Below are 24,014 nucleotides of genomic sequence, written 5' to 3'. Positions count from 1 at the left end.
AAGTATATCTCTCGTATGGTCTTTTTAAATTGCAAGGGTTCAACATCAAGCAGAAATTTCTTAATAAATGCATTATTCTAGCAGATGTACATCATGGACAAAGTCTACGACATTGAGCAAAATTTTATGGGTAGTAAATGCAACGCATTATTCTCAGTAGCAAATAATATACATATTATTGGTATGTTGCGCCTTAAGAATTAGTTAAGCAAGAATTTTCTCAAGTGTCTTTTTGTGTGGTTCTCTATGATTGAAGGGCACACAACATTTATGATGTATTATATCATATGTTGGCTATACATATCCATTATCGCTTGCTCCTTCCAAGCTTTACTTTGTAGTTACTTGTTGAGACTTTCTAAAGCCTAGTACTGCTCTGAGAGAAGAGAAAGAAAGCTTTTGATGGTGCTGCAGCCGCAGATCATGTTTCCCTTCTCCTGTTCCTCCTTCCTTTTATGTTTACATTTCCTATGTCTCATGCTCCTTGTTCAGTGGTTCAAAGCTCAAGCTGCAACTGATCCATCTGAAGGTACGTTCCATGCTTTTCTCCTCGAACAATTTGATGCTTTATCTGAAGACTAAATTTGGATATTAGTTTCTCCCTCTTTTAGAGATAAGAAAGAAGCAAACACCATCTTCTTTTGATAATGCTCAAACATCCGGGAGGCTTTCATTATGAACCTCTTTCCAAAATGCACTTGTCTTTTGCAATTTGGGCCGGTGTAAAAGCTTGCAGCTTTAGTGCGTGGTGGCCCAAACTTCATGTGTTTAGCTCTTCATTGTTTACTTGGTGAAGAGTGACTTACGAATATTCCTTTTTCACCACAACAAAAAAATTTCAGGTTTTTGGCTAGTGATTGTTCTTTTTCAACTTCATATAAGTTTGCCAGCAAGAGGCATGCAATATCCGCTTCATGTAACTCTCCTGTTCTCCTGTTTAAAATAGGCAATCATGCACCTTTCTTCAATTCCATTTTCAATCAGAATGCTTCCATGATCATCTACTGCCTGAGTGAAACTTAATATATATATATATATATATATATATACATATAAGCATGTGATGGCCCCATTTCTAATGGGGGCACTATTCTCAAGAGTAAAAATAAATTAGCTTTGGTTTGGTTAAGTAAAAGAACTGGGTCCGGCTCAGATACAGTGATGGGCGAACTTGATTTTCAATGTTTGGCAAATTACAACATATGGCATCACGCTTTAAAGTGAGATTACCGGCCACAGGACTCATCAAATTGTATTAACTTGTATTTGGTTTCTATTTATTTTCAATAGTTTGCAAAATTACAACATATGATGGCATGATGCTTGAAAGTGAGATTACCAAATATGGGGACTCTTCAAATGGGAAGGCGGTGCCACAATTTGAATCAGTGCATGAGCCTAGAATAACTTTATACTATTTATAAGAAGGAACGATAGATAAAGAAAGCAGGTTAAGTTACCTGTTGACTTTTGTGATTAAGACTTTGAGTTTTTTCTGTTCATTTGGATATTCAATCAAGCTTAATTATGGCGACCGTCAGCTTTATGTGTGTTTCTGCATACATTGATATGATACGTTGCAGTGATCGCATTGAACACGATTCTAGGAAGGTGGGGGAAGGCAGCGGCTGCAGGCAAGTGGAACATCAGTGGGGATCCATGCACTGGTTGGGCCATTGACTCAAAAAGGGCTTTGAAGATCCTGATTTCAACCCCGCCATCAAATGTGACTGCTCCTTCGTCAACAACACTGTCTGCCACATCACTCAGTTGTATGTTTTCCAATCTTCTCCCCTTCATATGTTTATATGATATCAAAAACTAGAAACAAGTGGATTGAATTATTCTTTTTTTTATATGTTAGATTTAATTTTATTGATGTTTATGTATTCCTCAAGGAACCTTGGTGGGGTGTCGGGATAATTAGGTAGGATGGAACATCAAGTGGACCAACCAAATTGTTAGGGTGTTTTGGAGAAGAGTTCATGAAATAGCATAATGGTAGCAAGAGCCAGATTTTCATAACATGAAGTCAACTCACAGTAGTGCTGATGCTTTTTGGTTACATAGATAAGTAGTATGATCCGAGTGCTGTTTCTGTGATCCTAATAAGCGATATGAATGTTGAGCTATTCTTGATGCATTTTCACCAAGTTACAGATTGTTGTCATTCATAGCCTAATTTAACATGTATACAAAGTTTGCAGTCATAAAAAGCATTCTGAAAGTCTAGCACAACATAAATATTCTGTCTTCTTGTAAAATTAATTAGGTCATATGCAAACACATCATCATGACCTTATTCCTGTTGAGAGATTTTTATTTTGTACAATCAGGTTATTTAGCTTTTGTGAAATTTCTTGTAATATCCTACTCATTTTTTGTTGTGTATGCAGGAGAGTATATGCCTTGGATGTGGTTGGTAAAATACCAGAGGAGCTGCTGAACTTGACATATCTCACTTTCCTGTATGGTAGCCTACGGTTTTGCAACACAATTTTTAATTTATATGATAATTTCTTTGTGCCCCTCATCCTTGAAATTACTACATAGGTTGATAAAACAGAGAACAACACAAATCTTTATGGAAGCTTTTTGATTTTCAGATAGATATCATCGTCTGCAAATGAAATCAACTATACATGTTCATGTTATACATATCTATCTATATTTCCAGACAAAATCAAGAATATCAAGTTGCGTGATTATGACTGATTTGTATTAAGAATAATACAGGAAATCTTCAGGAGTCATCTAAGAATTTAAATTTGTAGTAGGCACAAGTCATGGCCATAATATTCCTTGTCATAATATAAAGCATGATGTACATGGCCAAGGATCACATTTCCATTGAATTGTCATTTCTCTTGGCAGGAAGCTGGATCAAAACTATCTTACAGGACCCTTGCCGGCATTTATTGGAAATTTGACAGCTTTGCGAACCCTGTAAGATTAGTTGTGACTATATAGCATTAATCAACATGGTGTTAAATTTTATCCACTTTTTTGAAAAAAAAAGTATGGTTATATAGTATAGATTTGTTATGTTTAAATATTTTATTCTCACAAAACATTATGATAATCATGATTATCAGGAGTGTAGGCATTAATGCATTATCAGGGCCTCTACCACGGGAGCTTGGAAACTTGAAGAATCTGATTTTACTGTAAGAACTTATTACTTCTTTTACTTTTAAAGCAAAATATATATCCACAAATAAACAAGTTGTACTTATTCCTCCTTATTCTTTTTTGAAAAAAGTGGATAAACCAGTTCGTTGATTGTCTTTATTGTGATTTGGTTAGGGATGCAAGTAGTAAAACCGGCAGAGACTCATTCTTAATATCAGTCTCTTCCTCGGTGGCAGAAATGCCCCTTTCAAAACGGAGATAAGAAATGTATTGAGGGTTGGATCTTATTCTGTTTTTGCAGGGGGATAGGTACAAATAAATTTAATGGTTCACTCCCTTCAGAGCTTGGAAACCTGACCAACCTACAACAAGTGTAAGTCATGTTTTCTTTTTGCTTGTGAAAATATCCTCTGTTAATCATTAGTCAAGTCATCAGCCTTCATATAATATAGTTAATTAGTTGTTATAACTGATACTTGATGCACATATACAATTTCAGGTACATGGATAGTTGCGGAGCAAGTGGTGAGATCCCCCCAACTCTAGCCAACCTCAAGCAACTAACTATCTTGTAAGTATTAATTACTTTGTTTTGGATCAAGGTAGTCAAATCGAGATTCGAATCGTGAATCGAAATTCTAAATTTGTGAATCGAGTATCGTGAATCGAATCGAATCGTAAGATTCGGTTCAACATTTCAAAGTCATATATATATATATATATAACATGATTATATAAAAAATAAAAAAATAAAAATTCTAAGTCATGAATTAAATATAAACTAGTTTGGAAGACATTTTCTTAGTTTGAGATCTTGTTTTGAGCTTAGAAGACATTTTCAAGTATTAATCAAACCTATATATATTTAAAAAAAAACATTAGTTATTTCAAAAATAGTTCAGATTTAAAAATTAATAGAATAATCACAAAAAGATTAAATTATGTTAAAGATTAGTTTTTAAATTAAAAAGATTTATTTCCATAACAAGAGTTTTAAGATAACAAATTAATTTGATATTAAAATTAAAAAAAAAAGCATTATCTTTTAATTAATCTTTGAATTTGTTTATGGATAACAAATTTAAAGATTAATTAAATAATCACTAATTTAAAAAACTTTTATAATAATTAAAAATAGTTGATCGCATACATTATAATAAAGAATTTAAAAAGAAAGAGAAGAATGTCAAGAAAGATGAAGAGATGGTATAAAAATGCCTTTGTTGAGGATGTTGGAATAAAAACAACAAAAATTTCTCCTTCCTCCCTATGTTTCTTACTCTTTTTATTCTTCCTTTTCCTTTGATTTTCTTTTTTTTTTTTTAATTCAAAACTTGTATTAACTAGAAATCGTTGATCTTCTCGATTCATATGACCGATTTGAGATAGACTCAAACGATTCATTCACGATTCTAGATCAATTTCGATTCTTCTATAAGATTCGAACCGTTACGGATGAAAAACGATATGAATTCGTAAGATTCGTATCGAGAACCGTACGATTCTAACTACACTGGTTTGGATATGTAGAAATTGATGAATAACTGTTCTCAAACTCTGTGAATTTGTTTTCAGGTGGGCATCTGACAATAACTTCACTGGCAAAATTCCAGACTTCATTGGGAGCTGGACAAATCTAATCACTTTGTAAGATTATAATATTCTTCTTCCTGTCTTAAAATTTCCTGTCTTAAAATTTAAATGTCAGATAAGATGCTTTTGAATTTTGGCTTTGTTCTTTTATTTATTCTGTTCTTTGAGTTCGTTATTTGCTAATAGTTTGTGTGAATCACATAGAAAGACATGGCAGAACTCGAAGCCCTCTACAATCCATGTAAACGTTGAGACGGCCACCAAATCTTGATTTACTTAATATCATCTGATTCCTATAAATAAGTACCATATTACGTAAAAGATTTTTCGAGTAGCATATTTCCTCAAGTATTTCATTTGTGAGTTTGTGAATTTTATACCATTTCTATGTTGCAATTATCTACATATCCTTCAAGATGTTAGCTTTCCCATAGTTGTCTTTTTGGTACTTCACCAATAATGTTTTATCTGTAATGTTTAAACAGGAGGATGCAAGGGAACTCCTTTGAAGGTCCAATTCCTTCAAACTTTGCTAATCTCAAGCAATTGACTGATTTGTAAGTCTTCAACCTTGCTTAGGTTCTTTGCAATTATCTTCTTTTGGCTTTCTGATTCCATCCACTGCTTCCTTCCCAAGCATTTTGGTTATTGATCAGTATGATTGGCACTGACATTTGTATGATACAGGAGGATTGGAGACCTCCTAAGTTCAGGATCTTCTTTGGCAGTTATTAGCAACCTGACTTCCTTAAGCACCTTGTAAGTATTCAAAATTCTAGATTGCAACATGTCATGCTTCATGGCTTATGTCATAATGAAAAACTTTTATTTTCCCAGGGTCTTAAGAAACAACAAGATATCTGATGCTATCCCTCAGGACTTCACAAGATATACAAGTTTGCAAATGTTGTAAGTCCTCATCATGCATTATTCATATGTAGTCTGTCATTCTATTTAAGATGCTTTCTCTGTTTAGTTGAACGGAATTTTCCTTATTTTTGTGTTCAAAGGGATTTGAGCTTCAACAATATAACAGGATCGTTACCTGACTCTCTTTTCAATTTGACCTCGCTCGCTTACTTGTAAGATATATTTATTTGCTTATGCTTCTCATATAAATTTCATATGTTCTAGCACACTCATGCTACTGTTATGCGATATGAGTTGTTTTCAATGTCTTATGCAGATTCCTTGGAAATAATAGCCTCTTTGGGAGCCTGCCCGCTCAAAAGAGCTCATCCCTTGTCAATGTGTATGTTCATCTGTTTGCTCAATAGATACTTGAATCTTCCCTACTTCTGTGAAATTGCTTGTGTTTAACAATGATGCTAATATGTGTTAAATTTTAAAAGCTAACTGGCATGTATTACTCTTCCTCTAATTAATGGATACCTCTCACTGTGGTTTTTGTTTTAATGCAGAGATTTATCCTACAATAAACTCACCGGAAGATTTCCTTCTTGGGTTAGCCAGAAAAATTTGCATCTGTATGTTCAAAGAATGCAAAGATCTCCATATTAGTAATATATCTTTTTTTTTCTTTTAAATTTTTTGGAAACATAGTGAGAAAGCAAATAAACAAATTTTTATCTTCCCTCTATCCATGACAGGAATTTGGTGGCAAATAACTTTGTGATTGATGATTCTAATAGCAGGTAACCACCAATATCTACCTTCAATAATATGATGCTTATGTGCATTCTCAAGTTCATATTGCTGTGATCATCAACAGCATTCTTCCTTCAGGATTAAAATGTCTTCAACAAGATAAACCATGCTATCGTGGTTCCCCGATATGTAAGACATTTAAGTAAAATATATCCATTGTGTGTACGTCTTTCAAACTTGTTTTTTACCAGCTCTTCAATTGCTTACAGATTCGTCTTTTGGGATAAAATGTGGTGGTAATAGAAGCATGGAGGCTTCTGATAGAGTAGTGTATGACGCGGATAATACTGACCTCACCACTGCATCGTACTTTGTGACTGAGGGAAACAAATGGGCAGTTAGCACTGTTGGTCATTTTGCTGATGCTTCGTACTTTAGTTATATTATCAACACTTTGTCTCAGTTTCAGAATACTCTTGATACAGAACTATTCCAAACTGCAAGGCTTTCACCCTCATCACTTAGGTACTATGGAATTGGACTTGAGGATGGAAATTACAGTGTAAAACTGCAGTTTGCAGAGATCATTTACCCTGATTCACGTACCTGGAAGAGTGTAGGAAGGAGAGTTTTTGATATTTACATTCAGGTGCAAATAGTTTCATGCTAGATTTTCTGGTGTAACTCTTGTATTTTATAGAATTGCCCGTCACTTAAAATGTGTGTTTGCCTTGCTGCTGTTCATGATAAAAGACGTTAGTGGATATTTACTTAATTTAAAATTTAATTTTTGTGAATGCAAGTGTTTAATTTTGTTTTTGTCATACTGAAATTTTCACTTTTCAGAAAAAGAATAAAAATTCCGCTGAGACATTGTAATAATCTTGTCATTTAACTTTCCAAGTCTTTCAAGATGTTTTTTTGTTTCAGGGGAATCTACAAGAGAAAGACTTTGACATAAGAAAGGAGGCTGGTGGATTCTCAGATAGAGCAGTTGTAAAGGAGTATGTAATTCCAGTAACTAATAATTTCCTGGAAATTCACTTCTTTTGGGCTGGAAAGGGGACCTGCTGCGTACCTACACAAGGATACTATGGAGCCTCTGTTTCTGCAATAAGTGTGTCGCCTTATGGTACAGTTACTTATATCTTATGATTGATAACTATAATTATCCTGCATATGCTCATTATATTGTAGGAAATATTTTCCAGACTTTACTTCAACTGTGAGCAATGAACCACCATCTGCTTCATCGAAGAAGAACCACACAGGGTTGGCTATAGGGATTGCGGCTGCAGTTGCATCTTTAGGACTGATTGCGATCTTAGGAATCTTTATATGGAGGTGGAAGAGAAAGCTGAACGGTAATGATTATCAAGGTGTAATCAACTTTTGACAGATCTCATGCTTGCTCGAATTTAAATTAATATAAGACAAGTGTTATTGATTTTTATGCTCAACTTGTTAAAAGGAGAATGAGATTACTCCAGAATCATGTGGGCTATGATGTGTACGTTGCATGGGGCGTGATTGGACAAAACAGAATCAGATGTGGCGTGTGACTTTCCCTTGTCTTTTAGCACTTTTTTGTGTGCTCTGTCAGCTGCCAAGCTGGCAAGGTTTTATGTTACTCTCTTTATATATTCATGTACTAACTACTAAGTTAATGCTTTTGAGCTGGCCGAATATACAAGCTTCATAGTTCCTGTTAATTATTTCCTCTCGTGTTCCTGTGTGAGTGTATACTGTGAGAGTGAAAAGCTGTGTGGAGTGTTCATCTATCTTCCTCCTTTTACACAATGTTGCAGAGTTGCTAGAAATAAGTGCCAAAGCAGAGATATTCAGCTATGCTGAAGTGAGGAATGCTAGAGGAGACTTTAATCCTGATAATAAGCTTGGACAGGGAGGATTTAGATCATTTTATAAGGTTAGTTAACTTTTATTGATTCACTAAAAACATGTATATTAAATTGCAAATGCTAATTTCATTAAGCATGATTATTAATTCAGGGAAAGCTTTCTGATGGAAGAGTGGTGGCAGTGACAATTATTAGAAGCATCTTGCCATGGTAAAGATCAGTTTATGACAGAGATTGCAACAATGTCTGAAGTTCAGCACCGAAACCTTGTGCAACTTTATGGCTGTTGTTTTGAGGGAAACAATAGGCTCTTAGTTTATGAGTATCTGGAAAACAAGAGCCTCGATCAATCACTCTTCGGTATGTTATATCTGATCCTTTAGTGCATTTACACGGTATCCGTTTCTTTCTTTAGTTATATGTTGATGAAGATCTGTGTGCTTGTGTCACTGTAGAGAAGAAGATTTTCCATTCTCTGAAGTGGCTATCTCACTTGGAGTATGCTATGAGAGGACATTTGACAGAAAAGGACATAAACGACTTCACCACCACCAGTTTTGCTGAAACATTAGCAGATACCTCTGTTGTTAATAACCAGTCTTTTGTTCCATCTTAAGAAAACCAAAGAAATGCACATATTTGATATCTTACCTTTTGATAAGGGGCATCTATATCCATACAAGTTTTTCTTTAAATGTCTCTCTTGCAGGGGCTCGGGGCTCGCCAGATTGTAGAGTTTCAACTCCTGATCAGCATATACATCAAATTAAACTACTCTGGATAGAAAATACACATCTTTAATATTTTGCCCTTGACAAACTGTCTCTTTTACATGGTCTTGTTTGATCGCAAAGTGTAACCCAAAGCAGAATTTTCTGCTTAGCGCATGTGATGCATCATTCTGGGTAGCAAATATACATTTTTGATATCTTGCCCCTTGAATAGTTAAGCAAGAATTTTCTCAAGTGTCTTTTTCACATTGCCCTCTTTTAACTGCAGAGTGCAACATCAAGCAAAATTTTCAAAGTAGTAAATGCATTATTCTAGGTAACAGTTGTGCAATGTGAATAGAGTTTACAACACCGAGCCAAATTTCTGGATAGCAAATGGGATCAATTATTCTTGATAGCAAATGCATGCTCTTGATATCTTTCATCTTAACCATTAGTTAAGCAAGGATTTTGCTCAAGTGCCTCTCTTGCATGGTCCTCCTTGATTGCAAAGTGGAACATCAATGTTGTGCATAGTTTGCAGTATGGAGAGTATGGTGAAAGGATGGTACATGTATGGTTGTAAGTATGGGAGTATGGCCTTTTCTTTTTTCTAAAGCAGCACCTTTTGGGGGCCTTCTGGATATATAGCTTTATGACCATTGTTTTTCTAGGGTCTTTTTCTTCTGAGTTTTTCTTCTTCAACAACACTGAGTTTTCTTCTTCAACAACATGGTATCAGAGCATTAAAACAAAGATTTCAGATCCTTCCATATGGCTGCTGAATCAAGGTCATCTTCTGAGGGGATGTCTCTTCCTCCTCCAACAAATCTCCAAAACATTCAAGGTACTACAGTGAAATTGGATGGTACTAATTTTCTACTTTGGTCGACTTCCTTTCAACGGTTTGTAAATTCTCAACATAAAAAGAAGTACCTTACTGAGGAAGAACCTAAGCAGAAGATTGGAGTGAATGCTCTGTGGGAGGAAGAGAATGACCTGGTTGTTACTTGGATGGTTAATAGCATGCAACCGAATATTGCTAAGCAAGTTATGATGATTAGTTCTGCTAAAGTCATGTGGGAGACATTACATCAAATACATTCTCAACAGTCTAATGTGGCTCGTCTTTACCAAGTCATTGAGCAAATTCATAATCTTAAGAAGGGTTCTATGTCACTTTCTGATTATTTTGGGACATTGAAAAATCTATGGGACGAGCAAGATTTATATCAACCTCTCACATCTGATTTAGAGAAGATGAGAGCACAGCGCGAGCAAATTCGAGTTATCCAGTTTCTTGCAGGACTTGGCCCTGAGTATGATCCTATCAAGAATCAGATTATGACAACTGATGAGATACCCTCACTTGTCAATGTGTATGGAAGAATTTCTAGAGCACTATTTACCTCTCCTACTGAACTTTACTACTCAGGACTTTCTCTGCTATGACTATCTTTGGAGGACGTACACGAGGAGTCATAGGAAGAGGAAGTCGTGGAGGAGGAAGACAATTTACTAATCATGGAATGGGTCGTGGTCTGTCCCGTTATTGTGACCATTGCCAGCGTACCAATCATAACTCTGATCAATGTTGGCAAAAGTTTGGCTATCCTTTCGAGGGTTAATCAAGTTAGTCAGAGTACAGAGAATCATATTACTGGGAATACTCCCAGTATTCCCAGTTCAAGCTCTAGTCCTGCCATGGCTTCTACCACAGCTGCATCAGTTACTGTTCATCCAACTACATAGTATTCATGCTTTAGGCAGTTTCTCTACAAATGAGTGGATAGCTGATTCTGGTGCCTCATTACATATTACTGGCAATGCATCTCAATTTTCTTCTTTGCATAAGCTGTCCAATCCCTTTAATGTTAGAGTTGCAGATGGTTCCCTTTCACCTATTACTGCTCAAGGAATTGTCCCTGTGTCAGAAACTTTGTCTTTACATGATGTTCTACATGCTCCAGAGTTTGCTCTCAGTTTGTTATCAATAAGCCAAATTACTAAAGCCTTAAACTGTCGTGCTGTGTTTTATCAGTCATTTTTTGTCCTGCAGAATCTCTAGACGATGAATGCGATTGGTGGGGGTTATGAGAAGAATGGCCTCTACTATTTATCTACCGATGCCTTTCCTGTTGCTTCTGCCACTCAGTTGTCTCCTGTGCAAATACACCGTCGTCTGGGTCACCCTAGCCTTTCTGTCTTGAAGCGTCAGTTTCTAGAGTTAGAATCTATCAAGTCATTGGACTGTGAGGCTTGCCAGCTTGGTAAGCATCACAGATCAAGTTTTTCTGCTAGAAGTAACAAAAGAGAAGCTATGCCCTTTGCTCTTGTTCATGCAGATTTATGGGGTCCTTGTAATATTACTAATGTTAAGGGCTATAAATATTTTCTGGTTTTGGTTGATGATTGTACCAGAGTCACTTGGGTCTACATGTTAGGTCAGAAATCTGAAACTCCTGATGTTATTAAGAAGTTTTTTGCTCAAATAAAAACACAGTTTTCTACTGTTATTCGCATTTTTCGCTCAGATAATGGTTTGGAGTTCATGAACTCTACTCTTCAGTCCTTTTTTGAAACGTTGGGATTATTGCATCAGACTTCTTGTGCTCATACTTCCCAACAAAATGGAGTAGCTGAACGAAAGCTAAGGCATTTGTTGGATGTGGTTCGTACGATCATGTTTCAGATGAATGTTCCAAGTACTCTTTGGCCAGATGCTGTTCTCACTGCTTGCTATCTCATCAATCAAGTTTCCTCATCTATTATTGGTGGAAAGGTACCTATTTCTCTTTTATGTCCAGAAATAGATGTTTTTCCTATCCCAGCTCGTGTGTTTGGTTGCGTTTGTTTTGTTCACCAATTTCAAATTGATAAGTTATCTCCTCTATCTGTGAAATGTGTGTTTGTTGGTTACTCTCGAACTCAAAAAGGCTATCGGTGTTATGATTCAAACACAAGACGTTACTATGTGAGTGCCGATGTAACATTTTTTGAGGATATTCCATATTACTCTAAAGAAGGAAAATCCTTAGATTCCAATGGACTTGATGAAATACCCTTACCTACATCTACATATCCTCCCATTATCATTCCACCTTCAAACATAAGACATGAGTTTCAAAAGGTCTATCAGCGTAGACATAAACAAATTCCCACTATCCAGATTGAGACAGAACCACTCACTACTACCATAGAAAATTCTCAAGCTCTACCAGAAGATGCTTCATATGAAGGAGATCCATCATCTGATAGTGTAAATGATCTTCAGTTGCTTATTGATCTTCGCAAGGCCCCAAGATCATGTCCACCACCTACTCGGTGATTGTATCTCTAATTATACATCTTTATCTGGACTGGATCATCATTCTCGACAGTTTGCTCTTACACTTGATAGCACCTATGTTCCTAGAAATTTTGATGAGGCAAATCAAATTCCAGAATGGAGACTTGCTATGGAAGAGGAAATTGCTACTTTGCAGTCACGTGGAACCTGGGAGCTTGTCAATCCTCCCTTTGATGTGGATGTAGTAGGTTGTAGATGGGTGTTTACTATCAAGTACTTACCTGATGGATCTATTGAGCGCTACAAGGCTCGACTTGTTGCGAAAGGGTATACTCAAACTTATGGAGTTGATTACTTTGAGACTCTCTCGCCTGTTGCACGGCTTAACTCAGTTAGAGTGTTGATCTCTATTGCTGTGAATTCTGGATGGTACATTTATCAACTTGATAATAAAAATGCCTTTCTATACGGTGATCTCTTTGAGGATGTTTACATGCAACAACCTCCTGGATTTGCCATTCAGGGGAGCAACATCATATTTGCAAGCTTAAAAAGGCAATCTATGGTCTTAAACAAAGTCCTCGTGCATGGTTTGATAAGTTTAGTAAGGCTATTGAAAGCTTTGGATTTGCACGTTCCTCCGCCGATCACTCAGTTTTTACCATGCATCGTGATTTTGGATCTGTTATTTTTATTGTCTATGTTGATGATATTCTTATCACTGGGAGTGACACAAATGGTATTGAAGATACCAAACACTTTCTTCACTCTCAATTTGTTACAAAAGATCTCGGTCTACTTAGATATTTTCTTGGTATTGAAGTCACCCCTACGGATGATGGCACTATTCTTTCACAAAGGAGATATGTTCTTGATTTATTAGTTGAAGTTGGGCTTTTGGATTGTAAGCCTGTATCTACCCCAATGGATCCAAAAGTGAATTTGAATGATCCCAATAGTCCAGACTATTTGGATAGTCGACGTTATCGAACCATTGTGGGAAAACTTTTGTATCTTACAGTCACTCGACCAGATATATCCTTTGCTGTTGGAAGAGTGAGTCAATTCATGGAAAAGCCTAAAAAGGTCCACTGGAATGCAGTATATCATACAGGGTTCGCTATCTAAAGTCTTCCCCGGGCAATGGTTTATGCTTTAAATCTCATGGACATTTAAACCTTGTTGGTTTTTCCGATGCTAACTATGCAGGATCCAATGAAGATAGGCGCTCAATTACTGGATATTGTACTTATGTTGGTGGTAATCTTGTCACTTGGAGAAGCAAGAAGCAACATGTCGTTTCTCGATCTAGTGCTGAATCTGAATATCGAGCAATGACCCATACTACTTGTGAATTATTATGGATTTCTTCCTTACTAACTGACATGGGTACACCAATCCAACATCCTATACCTATGTATTGTGACAAGGCACCTACCTTCATTGCTAATAATCCTGCTTTCCATGAACGCACCAAACATATCGAGGTTGATTGCCATTTCATTCGTGATGCTGTGATGCGTGGTCTGATATGCACTCCATTCCTTCAGTCATCAAAACAACTAGCTGATATTTTTACAAAAGCGCTTCCAAAAGCTCACTTTATGAAGATCATGTTCAAACTGGGCATGCGAGATGTATATGCTCCAGTTTGAGGGGGAGTGTTGTGTATAGTTTGCAGTATGGAGAGTATGGTGAAAGGATGGTACATGTATGGTTGTAAGTATGGGAGTATGGCCTTTTCTTTTTTTTAAAGCAGCACCTTTTGGGGGCCTTCTGGATATATAGCTTTATGACCATTGTTTTTCTAGGGTCTTTTTCTTCTGAGTTTTTTCTTCTTCAACAACACTGTGAGTTTTCTTCTTCAAGAACACTGAGTTTCTTCTTCAACAACAATCAAGCAGAATACACATTCTTGATATCTTGTGCCCTACCAATTAGTTAAACGATATATCTTCTCGAGAGTCTCTATCGTGTGGTCTTCCTTGACTGCATGGTGTGACATTAAGCTTGATTGCAGAGGGTGACATCAAGTGGAATTTTTTTAGTAAATGCGTTATTTTAGATAGCAGATGTACATTGTGGACAGAGTCTACAAAGCCAAGCAAAATTTTTTGGATATCAAATGTTATGCATTGTTCTTGGTAGCAAATACACATTCTTGATATCTTCCGTCTTAACAATTAGTTTAGCAAGAATTTTCTCAAGTATCTCTCTCATGTGGTCTTCTTAAAATTGCAAGGCTATAGCATCAAACAGAATTTTCTTAGTAAATGCATTAGTCTAGTAGATGTACATTATGGACAAAGTCCACAACATTGAGCAAAATTTTCTGGTTAGCAAACGCAATGAATTATTCTCAATAGCAGATACTCATTCTTGATATCTAGGGCCTTAACAATTAGTTAAGCAAAAATCTTCTCTAGTCTCTCTCTGTCTTGTGTGGTTTTGTGTTTTTGTTAAAAATTGTGTGTGGTTCTTTTTGATTGAAGGGTCTAACATCAAGAAGACTTTTCTGAGCATTAAATGTGGTACTGTAGGATATGTACACTGTGGACAGAGTCTACAACACCAAGCAAAAATTTCTGGGTAGCAAATACAGATTTATGATATATTATCATACTCCAGCGCTTTCACATCTCCATTATCCTTTGCTCCTTCCAAGCTTTACTTTGTAGTTCCTTGTTGAGATGTTCTAAGAGCCTAGTCCTGTTCGGAGAGAAGAGAAAGAAAGCTTATGATGGTGCTGCAGCTGCAGATCATGTTTCCCTTCTCCGGTTCCTGTTTCCTTTTATGCTTCCGCTTCCTATGTGTCATGCTTCTTGTTCAGAGATTCAAAGCTCAATCTACGACTGATCCATCTGAAGGTATGTTACATGCTTTTCTCCTCCAACAATTTGTTGTTTATCAGAAGATTAAATTTGGATATTAGTTTCTTCCTCCTTCAGATATAAGAAAGAAGTAAACACAATAATGTTCAAAAATCCATGAGGCTTTGATTATGAACCTCTTTCCAAAATGCACTTGTCTTTTGCAATTTGTGCTGGTGTAAGTGTGTAACAGCTTGCAGCTTTAGTGCGTGGTGGCCCAAACTTTACGTGGGCTATATGTTTAGCTCTTCAATGTTTACTTGGTGAAGAGTGACTTATGAATTTTACTTTTTCACCACAACAAAAAAAATTCAGGCTTTTGGCCAGTGATTGATCTTCTTTTTCAACTTAATAATATAAGTTTGCAGCAAGAGGCATGCAATACCCGCTTCATGTACCTCTCCTGTTCTCCGAAACGGAAACTGAAAAATATATATATATATATATATATATATATATATAAAAAGCATGTGAATGTAAATAATAGACGACAAACATCCTTTTATATGAATATAAACGATGTCAAACAGATCAGAAACCCTGACGTATCATATACGATAGTATAAAAATAATATAGAAATTCCGACTGAGCAATATAAACGATCGATAGCGATCGTCGAGAGGGATTTGAGCCCACGTACTCCCTTTATACTAGTATCGTATCATACTATCCATGATTGACATGTGAATGTTTTTTTTTGTCCCATTTCTAATGGTGGTGGGGGGTTGGACTATTCTCAAGAGTAAAAATAAATTAGCTTTGGTTTGGTTGCAAGTAAAAGGACCGGTTCCAGCTCAGGTACCGTGATCGGTCTGGGCCAGGCTGTACCAAACTTGTATTTGGTTTCTAATTATTTTCAGTAGTTTGCAAAATTACAACCATATGATGGCATGAGGCTTGAAAGTGAGATTACCAAACATGGGGATTCTTCAAATGGGAAGGTGGTGCCACAATTTGACTCAGCACATGAGCTTAGAATAATTTTATACTATTTATAAGAAAGAAGGCAGGTTAAGTTACCTGTTGACTTTATGATTAAGATTTGAGTTTTTTCAATTCATTTGGATGTTCAATCAAGCTTAATTATGGCGACTGTCAGCTTAATGCATGTTTCTGCATGCATTGATATGATACGTTGCAGTGGTCGCATTGAACACAATTTTGGGAAGGTGGGGGAAGACAGCGCCTGCAGGCAAAGTGGAACATCAGTGGGGATCCATGCACTGGTTGGGCCATTGACTCGAAGGGCTTCGACGATCCTGATTTCAACCCCGCCATCAAATGTGACTGCTCCGTCAACAACACCCTCTGCCACATCACTAAGTTGTATGTTTTCCAATCTTCTCCCGTTAATATGTTTATATGATATCAAGAACTTGCGACAAGTGGATTTAATTATTCTTTTTTAATATGTTAGATTGTATATAATTTAATTTTATTGATGTTTATGTATTCCTCAAGGAACCTTGGTGGGGTGTCGGGATAATTAGGTAGGATGGAACATCTAGTGGACCAACCAAATTGTTAGGGTGTTTTGGAGAGTTCATGAAATAGCATAATGGAAGCAAGAGTCAGATTTTCATAACATGAAGACAACTCACAGTAGTGCTGATGCTTTTTAGTTACGTAGATAAGTCGTATGATCTGAGTATTGTTTCTGTGATCCTAATTAACAATATGAATGTTGAGCTATTCTTGATACATTTTCACTAAGTTACTGATTCTTGTCATTCATAGCTTAATTTAACATGTACACGAAGCTTGCAGTCATAAAAACACTGTAAAAGTCCAGCAGAACACAAATATTCATCGCCTTCTTGTAACATTAATCAGGTCATTTGCAAACACATCATCATGACTTTGTTCCTGTTGAGAGACTTTTTATTTTGTACACTCAGGTCATTTAGTTTTTTGTGTAATTTTTTGTAATATCCAACAAAATTTGTTGTGTATGCAGGAGAGTATATGCCTTGGATGTTGTTGGTAAAATACCAGAGGAGCTGCAAAACTTGACATATCTCACTTTCCTGTATGGTAGCCTACTGTTTTGCAACGCAATTTTTAATTCAAATGATAATTTCTTTGTGTCCCTCATCCCTGAAATTACTACTCAAGTTGATAAAACAGAGAACAACACAAATCGCTATGGAAGGTTTTTGATTTTCAGATAGATGTCATTGTCTGCAAATGAAATCAACTATACATGTCCATGTTATACATACATATCTATATTTCCAGACAAAATCAAGAATATCAAGTTGCGTGATTATGACTGATTTGTATAAAGAATAATACAGGAAATCTTTAGGAGTCATCTAAGAATTTAAATTTGTAGCAGGCACAAGTCATGGCCATAATATTCCTTTTTTTTTTTGTGTCTTAATATAAAGCATGATGTACATGGCCAAGGATCACATTTCCATTGAATTGGCAGGAAGCTGGATCAAAACTATCTTACAGGACCCTTGCCGCCATTTATTGGAAAATTGACGGCTTTGCAAACCCTGTAAGATTAGTTGTGACTATATAACATTAATCAACATGGCTTATCCATTTTTTTGAAATTTTTTTTTTTATGGTTATATAGTATAGATTTGTTATGTTTAAATATTTTATTCTCACAATACATTATGATTACCATGATTATCAGGAGTGTAGGCATTAATGCATTATCAGGGCCTTTACCAAAGGAGCTTGGAAATTTGAAGAATCTGATATTACTGTAAGAAATTATTACTTCTTTTACTTTCAAAGCAAAATATTTATCCACAAATAAACAAGTTGTACTTATTCTTCCCTATCCTTTTTTGAAAAAAGTGGATAAACCAGTTCGTTGATTTTCTTTATTTTGATTTGGTAAGGGATGCAAGTCACTAAAATAGGCAGAGACTCATTCTAAATATTAGTCTCTTCCTCAGTGGCCGAAATTCTCCTTTCCAAACAGAGATAAGAAATGTTTTGAAGGTGGGATCTTATTCTGCTTTTGCAGGGGGATAGGTACAAATAAATTTAATGGTTCACTCCCTTCAGAGCTTGGAAATCTGAGCAACCTAAAAGAAGTGTAAGTCGTTATTTCTTTTTTACTTGTAAAATATTCTCTGGTAATCATTATTGAAGTCAAATTAGCCATTGATATAATATATATAATTTCTTGTATAACTAATACTTGATTCACATATTCAGGTACATGGATAGTTGCGGAGCAAGTGGTGAGATCCCCCCAACTCTAGCCAACCTCAAGCAACTAACTATCTTGTAAGTATTAATTTCTTTGTTTGGATATGTAGAAATTGATGAATAACTGTTCCCAAACTCTGTGAATTTGTTTTCAGGTGGGCATCTGACAATAACTTCACTGGCAAAATTCCAGACTTCATTGGCAGCTGGACAAATCTAATCACTTTGTAAGATTATTCTTTTATCCTGTCTTAAATTTAAATGTCCGATAAGATGCTTTATTTTATTTTATTTTATTTTATTTTATTTTATTTTTTTGGATTTCATTTTATGTAGTCCATTCTTTGAGTTCTTTATTTGCTAATTGTTTGTGTGAATCACATAGAGAGATGTGGCGAAACTAGAAGCCCTCCACAATCCATGAAAACAGTGAAATGGCCACCAATCCTTGATTTTCTTAACATCATCTGATTTCTATAATAAGTACCATATTACCTTAAAGAACTCTGGAGTAGCATAATAGCATATTTCCTCAAGTATTTCATTTGTGAATCTTATACCATTTCTATATTGCAATTATCTGCATATTCTTTAAAATGTTAGCTTTCTTAGAGTGATCTGTTTGATGCTTCACAAATAATGTTTTATCTGTAATGTTTAAACAGGAGGATGCAAGGGAACTCCTTCAAAGGTCCAATTCCTTCAAACTTTGCTAATCTCAAGCAATTGACTGATTTGTAAGTCTTCAACCTTGCTTAGGTTCTTTGCAATTATCTTCTTTTGGCTTTCTGATTCCATCCACTGCTTCCTTCCCAAGCATTTTGGTTATTGATCAGTATGATTGGCACTGACATTTGTATGATACAGGAGGATTGGAGACCTCCTAAGTTCAGGATCTTCTTTGGCAGTTATTAGCAACCTGACTTCCTTAAGCACCTTGTAAGTATTCAAAATTCTAGATTGCAACATGTCATGCTTCATGGCTTATGTCATAATGAAAAACTTTTATTTTCCCAGGGTCTTAAGAAACAACAAGATATCTGATGCTATCCCTCAGGACTTCACAAGATATACAAGTTTGCAAATGTTGTAAGTCCTCATCATGCATTATTCATATGTAGTCTGTCATTCTATTTAAGATGCTTTCTCTGTTTAGTTGAACGGAATTTTCCTTATTTTTGTGTTCAAAGGGATTTGAGCTTCAACAATATAACAGGAACGTTACCTGACTCTCTTTTCAATTTGACCTCTCTCGGTTACTTGTAAGATATATTTATTTCCTTATTCTTCTTGCATAAATTTCATATTTTCTAGCACACACATGCTACTGTTTTGCGATATGAGTTGTTTTCAATGTCTCATGCAGATTCCTTGGAAATAATAGCCTCTTTGGGAGCCTGCCCACTCAAAAGAGCTCATCCCTTCTCAATGTGTATATGTTCACCTGTTTGCTCAATATATTACTTTGACTATCCCTATTTTTTGAATTGCTTGTGTTTAACGATTATGTGAATATGAGTTAAATTGTCAGAAGTCTAATTTGCATGTATTTTTCTTCCTTTAATTAAAGGATACCTCTCACTGTATTTTTTTTTTCATGCAGAGATTTATCCTATAATAAACTTGCAGGAAGTTTTCCTTCTTGGATTAGCCAGAAAAATTTACATCTGTATGTTCAAAGAATGCAATGCTCTCATTTACTTCATTTATTGATTTTTTCTAATTTTATGGAAATAAAGTGAAAAAGCAAATGAAACCAATTTTTTGTGGCCTTCCCTTTACTCATGATGACAGGAATTTGGTGGCAAATAACTTTGTGATTGATGATTCTAATAGCAGGTAACAACAAATACCTACCTTCAATAGCATGACGTTTTTTGTGCAATCTTATGATTATATTGCTGTGATCAACAGCATTCTTCCTTCAGGATTAAAATGTCTCCAACAAGATATACCATGCAATCGTGGTTCCCCAATCTGTAAGACATTAAGTAAAATGTATTTGTGCGTGTACATCTTTAGAACTTGTCTGTGTGTGTGTGTGTGTGTTTTTACCGATTTATAATGGGTTTCAGATTCGTCTTTTGCGATTAAATGTGGTGCTAATAGAAGCATGCAGGCTTCTGATGGATTAGAATATGAAGCTGACAATGCAGACCTCACCACTGCATCATACTTTGTGACTGAGGGACAGAAATGGGCAGTTAGCAATGTTGGTCGTTTTGTTGATGCATCGAACGTCAGTTATATTATCAACACTTTATCTCAGTTTCAGAATACTCTTGATCCAGAACTATTCCAAACTGCAAGGCTTTCGCCCTCATCACTTAGATACTATGGAATTGGACTTCAGAATGGCAATTACAGTGTAAAACTGCAGTTTTCAGAGTTCCTTTACCAGGATTCACATACTTCTCATAGTTTAGGCCGGAGAGTTTTTGATATTTATATTCAGGTAAAAATGGTTTCATGTTAAATTTTCTGGTGATATATCTCTTTTATTTTATAGAAATAGCCGTCGCTTAAAATGTGTATTTACCTTGCTGCTGGTGATGATAAAGTGGTAATCGGATATTTACTTCCTCTATTTAATATTCAGCTTTTGTGAATGTCAGTGTTTAATTTTGCTTTAGTTGTACTGAAATTTTCACTTTTCAGAAAAAGATTAAAAAATCTGCTGATACATTGGACTGATCTATTGAAGCATGTAAACTGTACAAGACCTTAGCATTTCATGAGAGAAAATAAGACCAGGCGGCTCAGTAGTCAAATGAATTACAACTCTTGCACTCTCTCAACTTATTTACAATTACATTTTTCCTTGGAACTTTTCGAGTTTTTCAAGATGTTTTTTTGTTTCAGGGGAATCGACAAGAGAAAGACTTTGATATAAGAAAGGAGGCTGGTGGAGTCTCAAATAAAGCAGTTGTAAGGAAGTATGTAGTTCCAGTAACTAATAATTTCCTGGAAATTCATTTCTTTTGGGCTGGGAAGGGGACATGCTGTGTAGTAAACCAAGGTTACTATGGATCCTCTGTTTCTGCTATCAGTGCCTCGCCTTATGGTACAGTTACCTATACCTTTTCATTGATAATTATAATTATCCTGCATACGCTTATTGTAGAAAATATTTTCAAGACTTTACTTCAACTGTGAGCAATGAACCACCATCTGCTTCATCGAAGAACCACACGGGGTTGGCTGTAGGGATTGCAATTGCAGTTGCAACTTTAGGACTAATTGCAATCGTTGGAATCTTTATATTGAGGAGGAAGAGAAAGCTGAGTAGTGATGATCATCAAGGTTTAATCATCTTTTGACAGATCTCATGCTTGCGTGAATTCAAATTAATATAAGACTAGTGTTATTGACTTTCATGCACAACCTTGCAGAGTTGCAAGAAATAAGTGCCAAAGCAGAGATATTCAGCTATGCTGAAGTGAGGAATGCTACAGAAGACTTTAATCCTGATAATAAGCTTGGACAGGGAGGATTTGGATCTGTTTATAAGGTTGGTCAACTTTTATTGATTCACTAAAAACATGTATATTAAATTGAAATGCTAATTACATGAAACATGATTATTACTTCAGGGAAAGGTTTCTGATGGAAGAGTAGTGGCAGTGAAGCAATTATTAGAAGCATCTCGCCATGGAAAACGCCAGTTTATGACAGAGATTGCAACAATATCTGAAGTTCAACACCGAAACCTTGTGCAACTCTATGGCTGTTGTATTGAGGGAAACAATAGGCTCTTAGTTTATGAGTATCTGGAAAACAAGAGCCTTGATCAAGCACTCTTCGGTATGCTATATCTGATCCTTTAGTGCATTTACACAGTATCCGTTTCATTCTATAGTTATATGTTGATGAAAATCTGTGCGCTTGTGTCACTGTAGAGAAGAAAATTTTCCTTGATTGGTCTACTCGGTTCGAAATCTGTTTGGGGACAGCAAGAGGTCTAGCATATCTTCATGAGGAATCAAGGTTGCGAATTGTGCATCGAGATGTGAAGGCTAGCAATATTCTGCTTGATGCTGATCTCAACCCAAAGATATCAGATTTTGGTCTGGCCAAGCTTTATGATGACAAAACGACTCACATCAGCACAAGAGTTGCCGGCACCATGTAAGAATTAGCAGAGGCTGAACACAGCCTTGCATGATTACTGAGATTTAATGGATCTTCTGAACTAACTGTTCTTTTTCTCTGAAGTGGTTATCTTGCACCAGAATATGCCATGAGAGGACATCTGACAGAAAAGGCAGATATCTTTGGATTTGGAGTTGTTGCTTTAGAGGTTGTTAGTGGCAGGGGAAATTGTGATCACAACCTGGAGCCAGAAAAAATTTATCTCCTTGAATGGGTATATTCTTCATCAGAGTTTGTTTGTCTATCTAATACTGTAAGTATGAATTGTACGTCATAACTTGATACTTAGGACCCGTTTGGATCATGGATTGTCTCCTTGGGAGTGGGAATCACATGCACCCAGTGAATCAGCTTGCAGTGTTTGAGTACCAGGGAAAGGCGTAAATAGTATCTTTTCCATGGTAATCGGGACTAATCGCATGTGGATGAGTGTGACTCTTTTGACAAAATGGGGGTTTAGCTCTCATAGCATGGAAATGTACATATTACCCTCTATTTATATTTAATTAATATTTAAAATTAATATAATTAATTAATAAATTTAATTATTACAATTTAAATAAATAATTATTAAAAATAATCATATTTAAATTATTTTTATAAGTGATTTTTTTATTTTTATTAATTAATTATATGTTAATAAAATTTTTTACTTTAAATAATTAATTATAATAATTTAAATTAAAAATTTAAATTGTTATAATATATATATTGATTAACATAATAAATTAATTTAAATATCATTATATTTTAACTATTATTATTATTATTAATTTTTATTATTAATTATTATAATTAAATATATTAATTAAATATGTGAATTAATTATATTAATTTTAATTATTTGATCATATTAAATTAAAATAAATAATTATATTCTAAATATTTAATAATAAATAATGGTAAATTTTTATTATTAAACATAATTCATTATTTTTATACTAAATGATTTTTATTTATCAAAAAAAGGGTATAAATGTAATTTTGATCATATTTCTACTACTTTTTCCTATTCCTAGCCCTTATTCCCTCAAACCAAACAGCTCATCATTATCATCCTCTTTTCCCCTATTTTTTTATTCACTCACTCATCCTTCGTTCTCATTCCCCATTCCCATTCCTATGATCCAGACAGCCTTATATCTATCCTGCTCATAGGCCTGGAATCTGAAGGAGAAGAACTCTTTGCTGGAGATGGTTGATCCAATGTTGCCATCATTTAACGAGGAGGAGGTTGGGCGAGTAATCAGTATTGCCCTTCTCTGCACTCAGGCATCACCAGCACTGCGACCACCTATGTCACGGGTGGTGGCTATGCTTGTAGGTGATATCGATATAAAGGAAGTCACTTCAAGACCTGGTTATTTGACTGACTGGAAGTGGAAGGACACGAGTAGCTATGCCAGCAGCAGTAATGCTGGAATCTCAACAGAGATCTCTTTTCACGTTCAACAAACAGAGCCATCCTTGGAAACTGAAATCAAAGAAAGCTATTCTCCTTCACCCTCTGAGCCAATTCTCTATAGGGTCACTTCCGAGGGAAGGTGATATACGTAATGGTGTTAATCTAGACCGCGGACATCATGACTTTTGAGGACAAGAACATTACAAGTTTGGTGAACA

At 35.6% G+C, this 24,014-nt stretch overlaps 1 protein-coding gene across 1 annotated transcript; it reads left to right on the top strand.

Annotated features, from left to right (window-relative positions):
- Nucleotides 1–309: 309 nt before the first annotated feature.
- On the top strand, nucleotides 310–24,014 carry LOC120249317. Its single transcript, XM_039257820.1, is given in 57 exon segments — nucleotides 310–529; nucleotides 1,584–1,681; nucleotides 1,684–1,772; nucleotides 2,397–2,468; nucleotides 2,875–2,946; nucleotides 3,096–3,167; nucleotides 3,434–3,505; nucleotides 3,632–3,703; nucleotides 4,708–4,779; nucleotides 5,211–5,282; nucleotides 5,413–5,484; nucleotides 5,563–5,634; nucleotides 5,736–5,807; nucleotides 5,912–5,977; nucleotides 6,147–6,212; nucleotides 6,336–6,380; nucleotides 6,458–6,522; nucleotides 6,603–6,982; nucleotides 7,264–7,465; nucleotides 7,545–7,712; nucleotides 8,142–8,260; nucleotides 8,344–8,375; nucleotides 8,377–8,552; nucleotides 8,648–8,796; nucleotides 8,902–8,927; nucleotides 9,667–10,281; nucleotides 10,655–10,856; nucleotides 10,971–12,197; nucleotides 12,283–12,661; nucleotides 12,715–13,247; nucleotides 13,294–13,306; nucleotides 13,401–13,840; nucleotides 15,022–15,058; nucleotides 16,204–16,250; nucleotides 16,252–16,388; nucleotides 17,020–17,091; nucleotides 17,497–17,568; nucleotides 17,713–17,784; nucleotides 18,052–18,123; nucleotides 18,246–18,317; nucleotides 18,395–18,466; nucleotides 18,905–18,976; nucleotides 19,107–19,178; nucleotides 19,257–19,328; nucleotides 19,430–19,501; nucleotides 19,606–19,671; nucleotides 19,843–19,908; nucleotides 20,034–20,078; nucleotides 20,154–20,218; nucleotides 20,315–20,694; nucleotides 21,102–21,303; nucleotides 21,378–21,542; nucleotides 21,632–21,750; nucleotides 21,833–22,043; nucleotides 22,139–22,367; nucleotides 22,455–22,605; nucleotides 23,550–24,014. Coding segments are annotated over 57 exon segments (8,967 nt in total). The 5' UTR covers nucleotides 310–402; the 3' UTR covers nucleotides 23,940–24,014.

Source organism: Dioscorea cayenensis, chromosome 19 (assembly GCF_009730915.1).
Source record: "Dioscorea cayenensis subsp. rotundata cultivar TDr96_F1 chromosome 19, TDr96_F1_v2_PseudoChromosome.rev07_lg8_w22 25.fasta, whole genome shotgun sequence".
Classification (NCBI taxonomy): Eukaryota; Viridiplantae; Streptophyta; class Magnoliopsida; order Dioscoreales; family Dioscoreaceae; genus Dioscorea; species Dioscorea cayenensis.
Note: the sequence above shows the minus strand (reverse complement) of the source record. Positions and strands in the feature narration are given on the sequence as shown.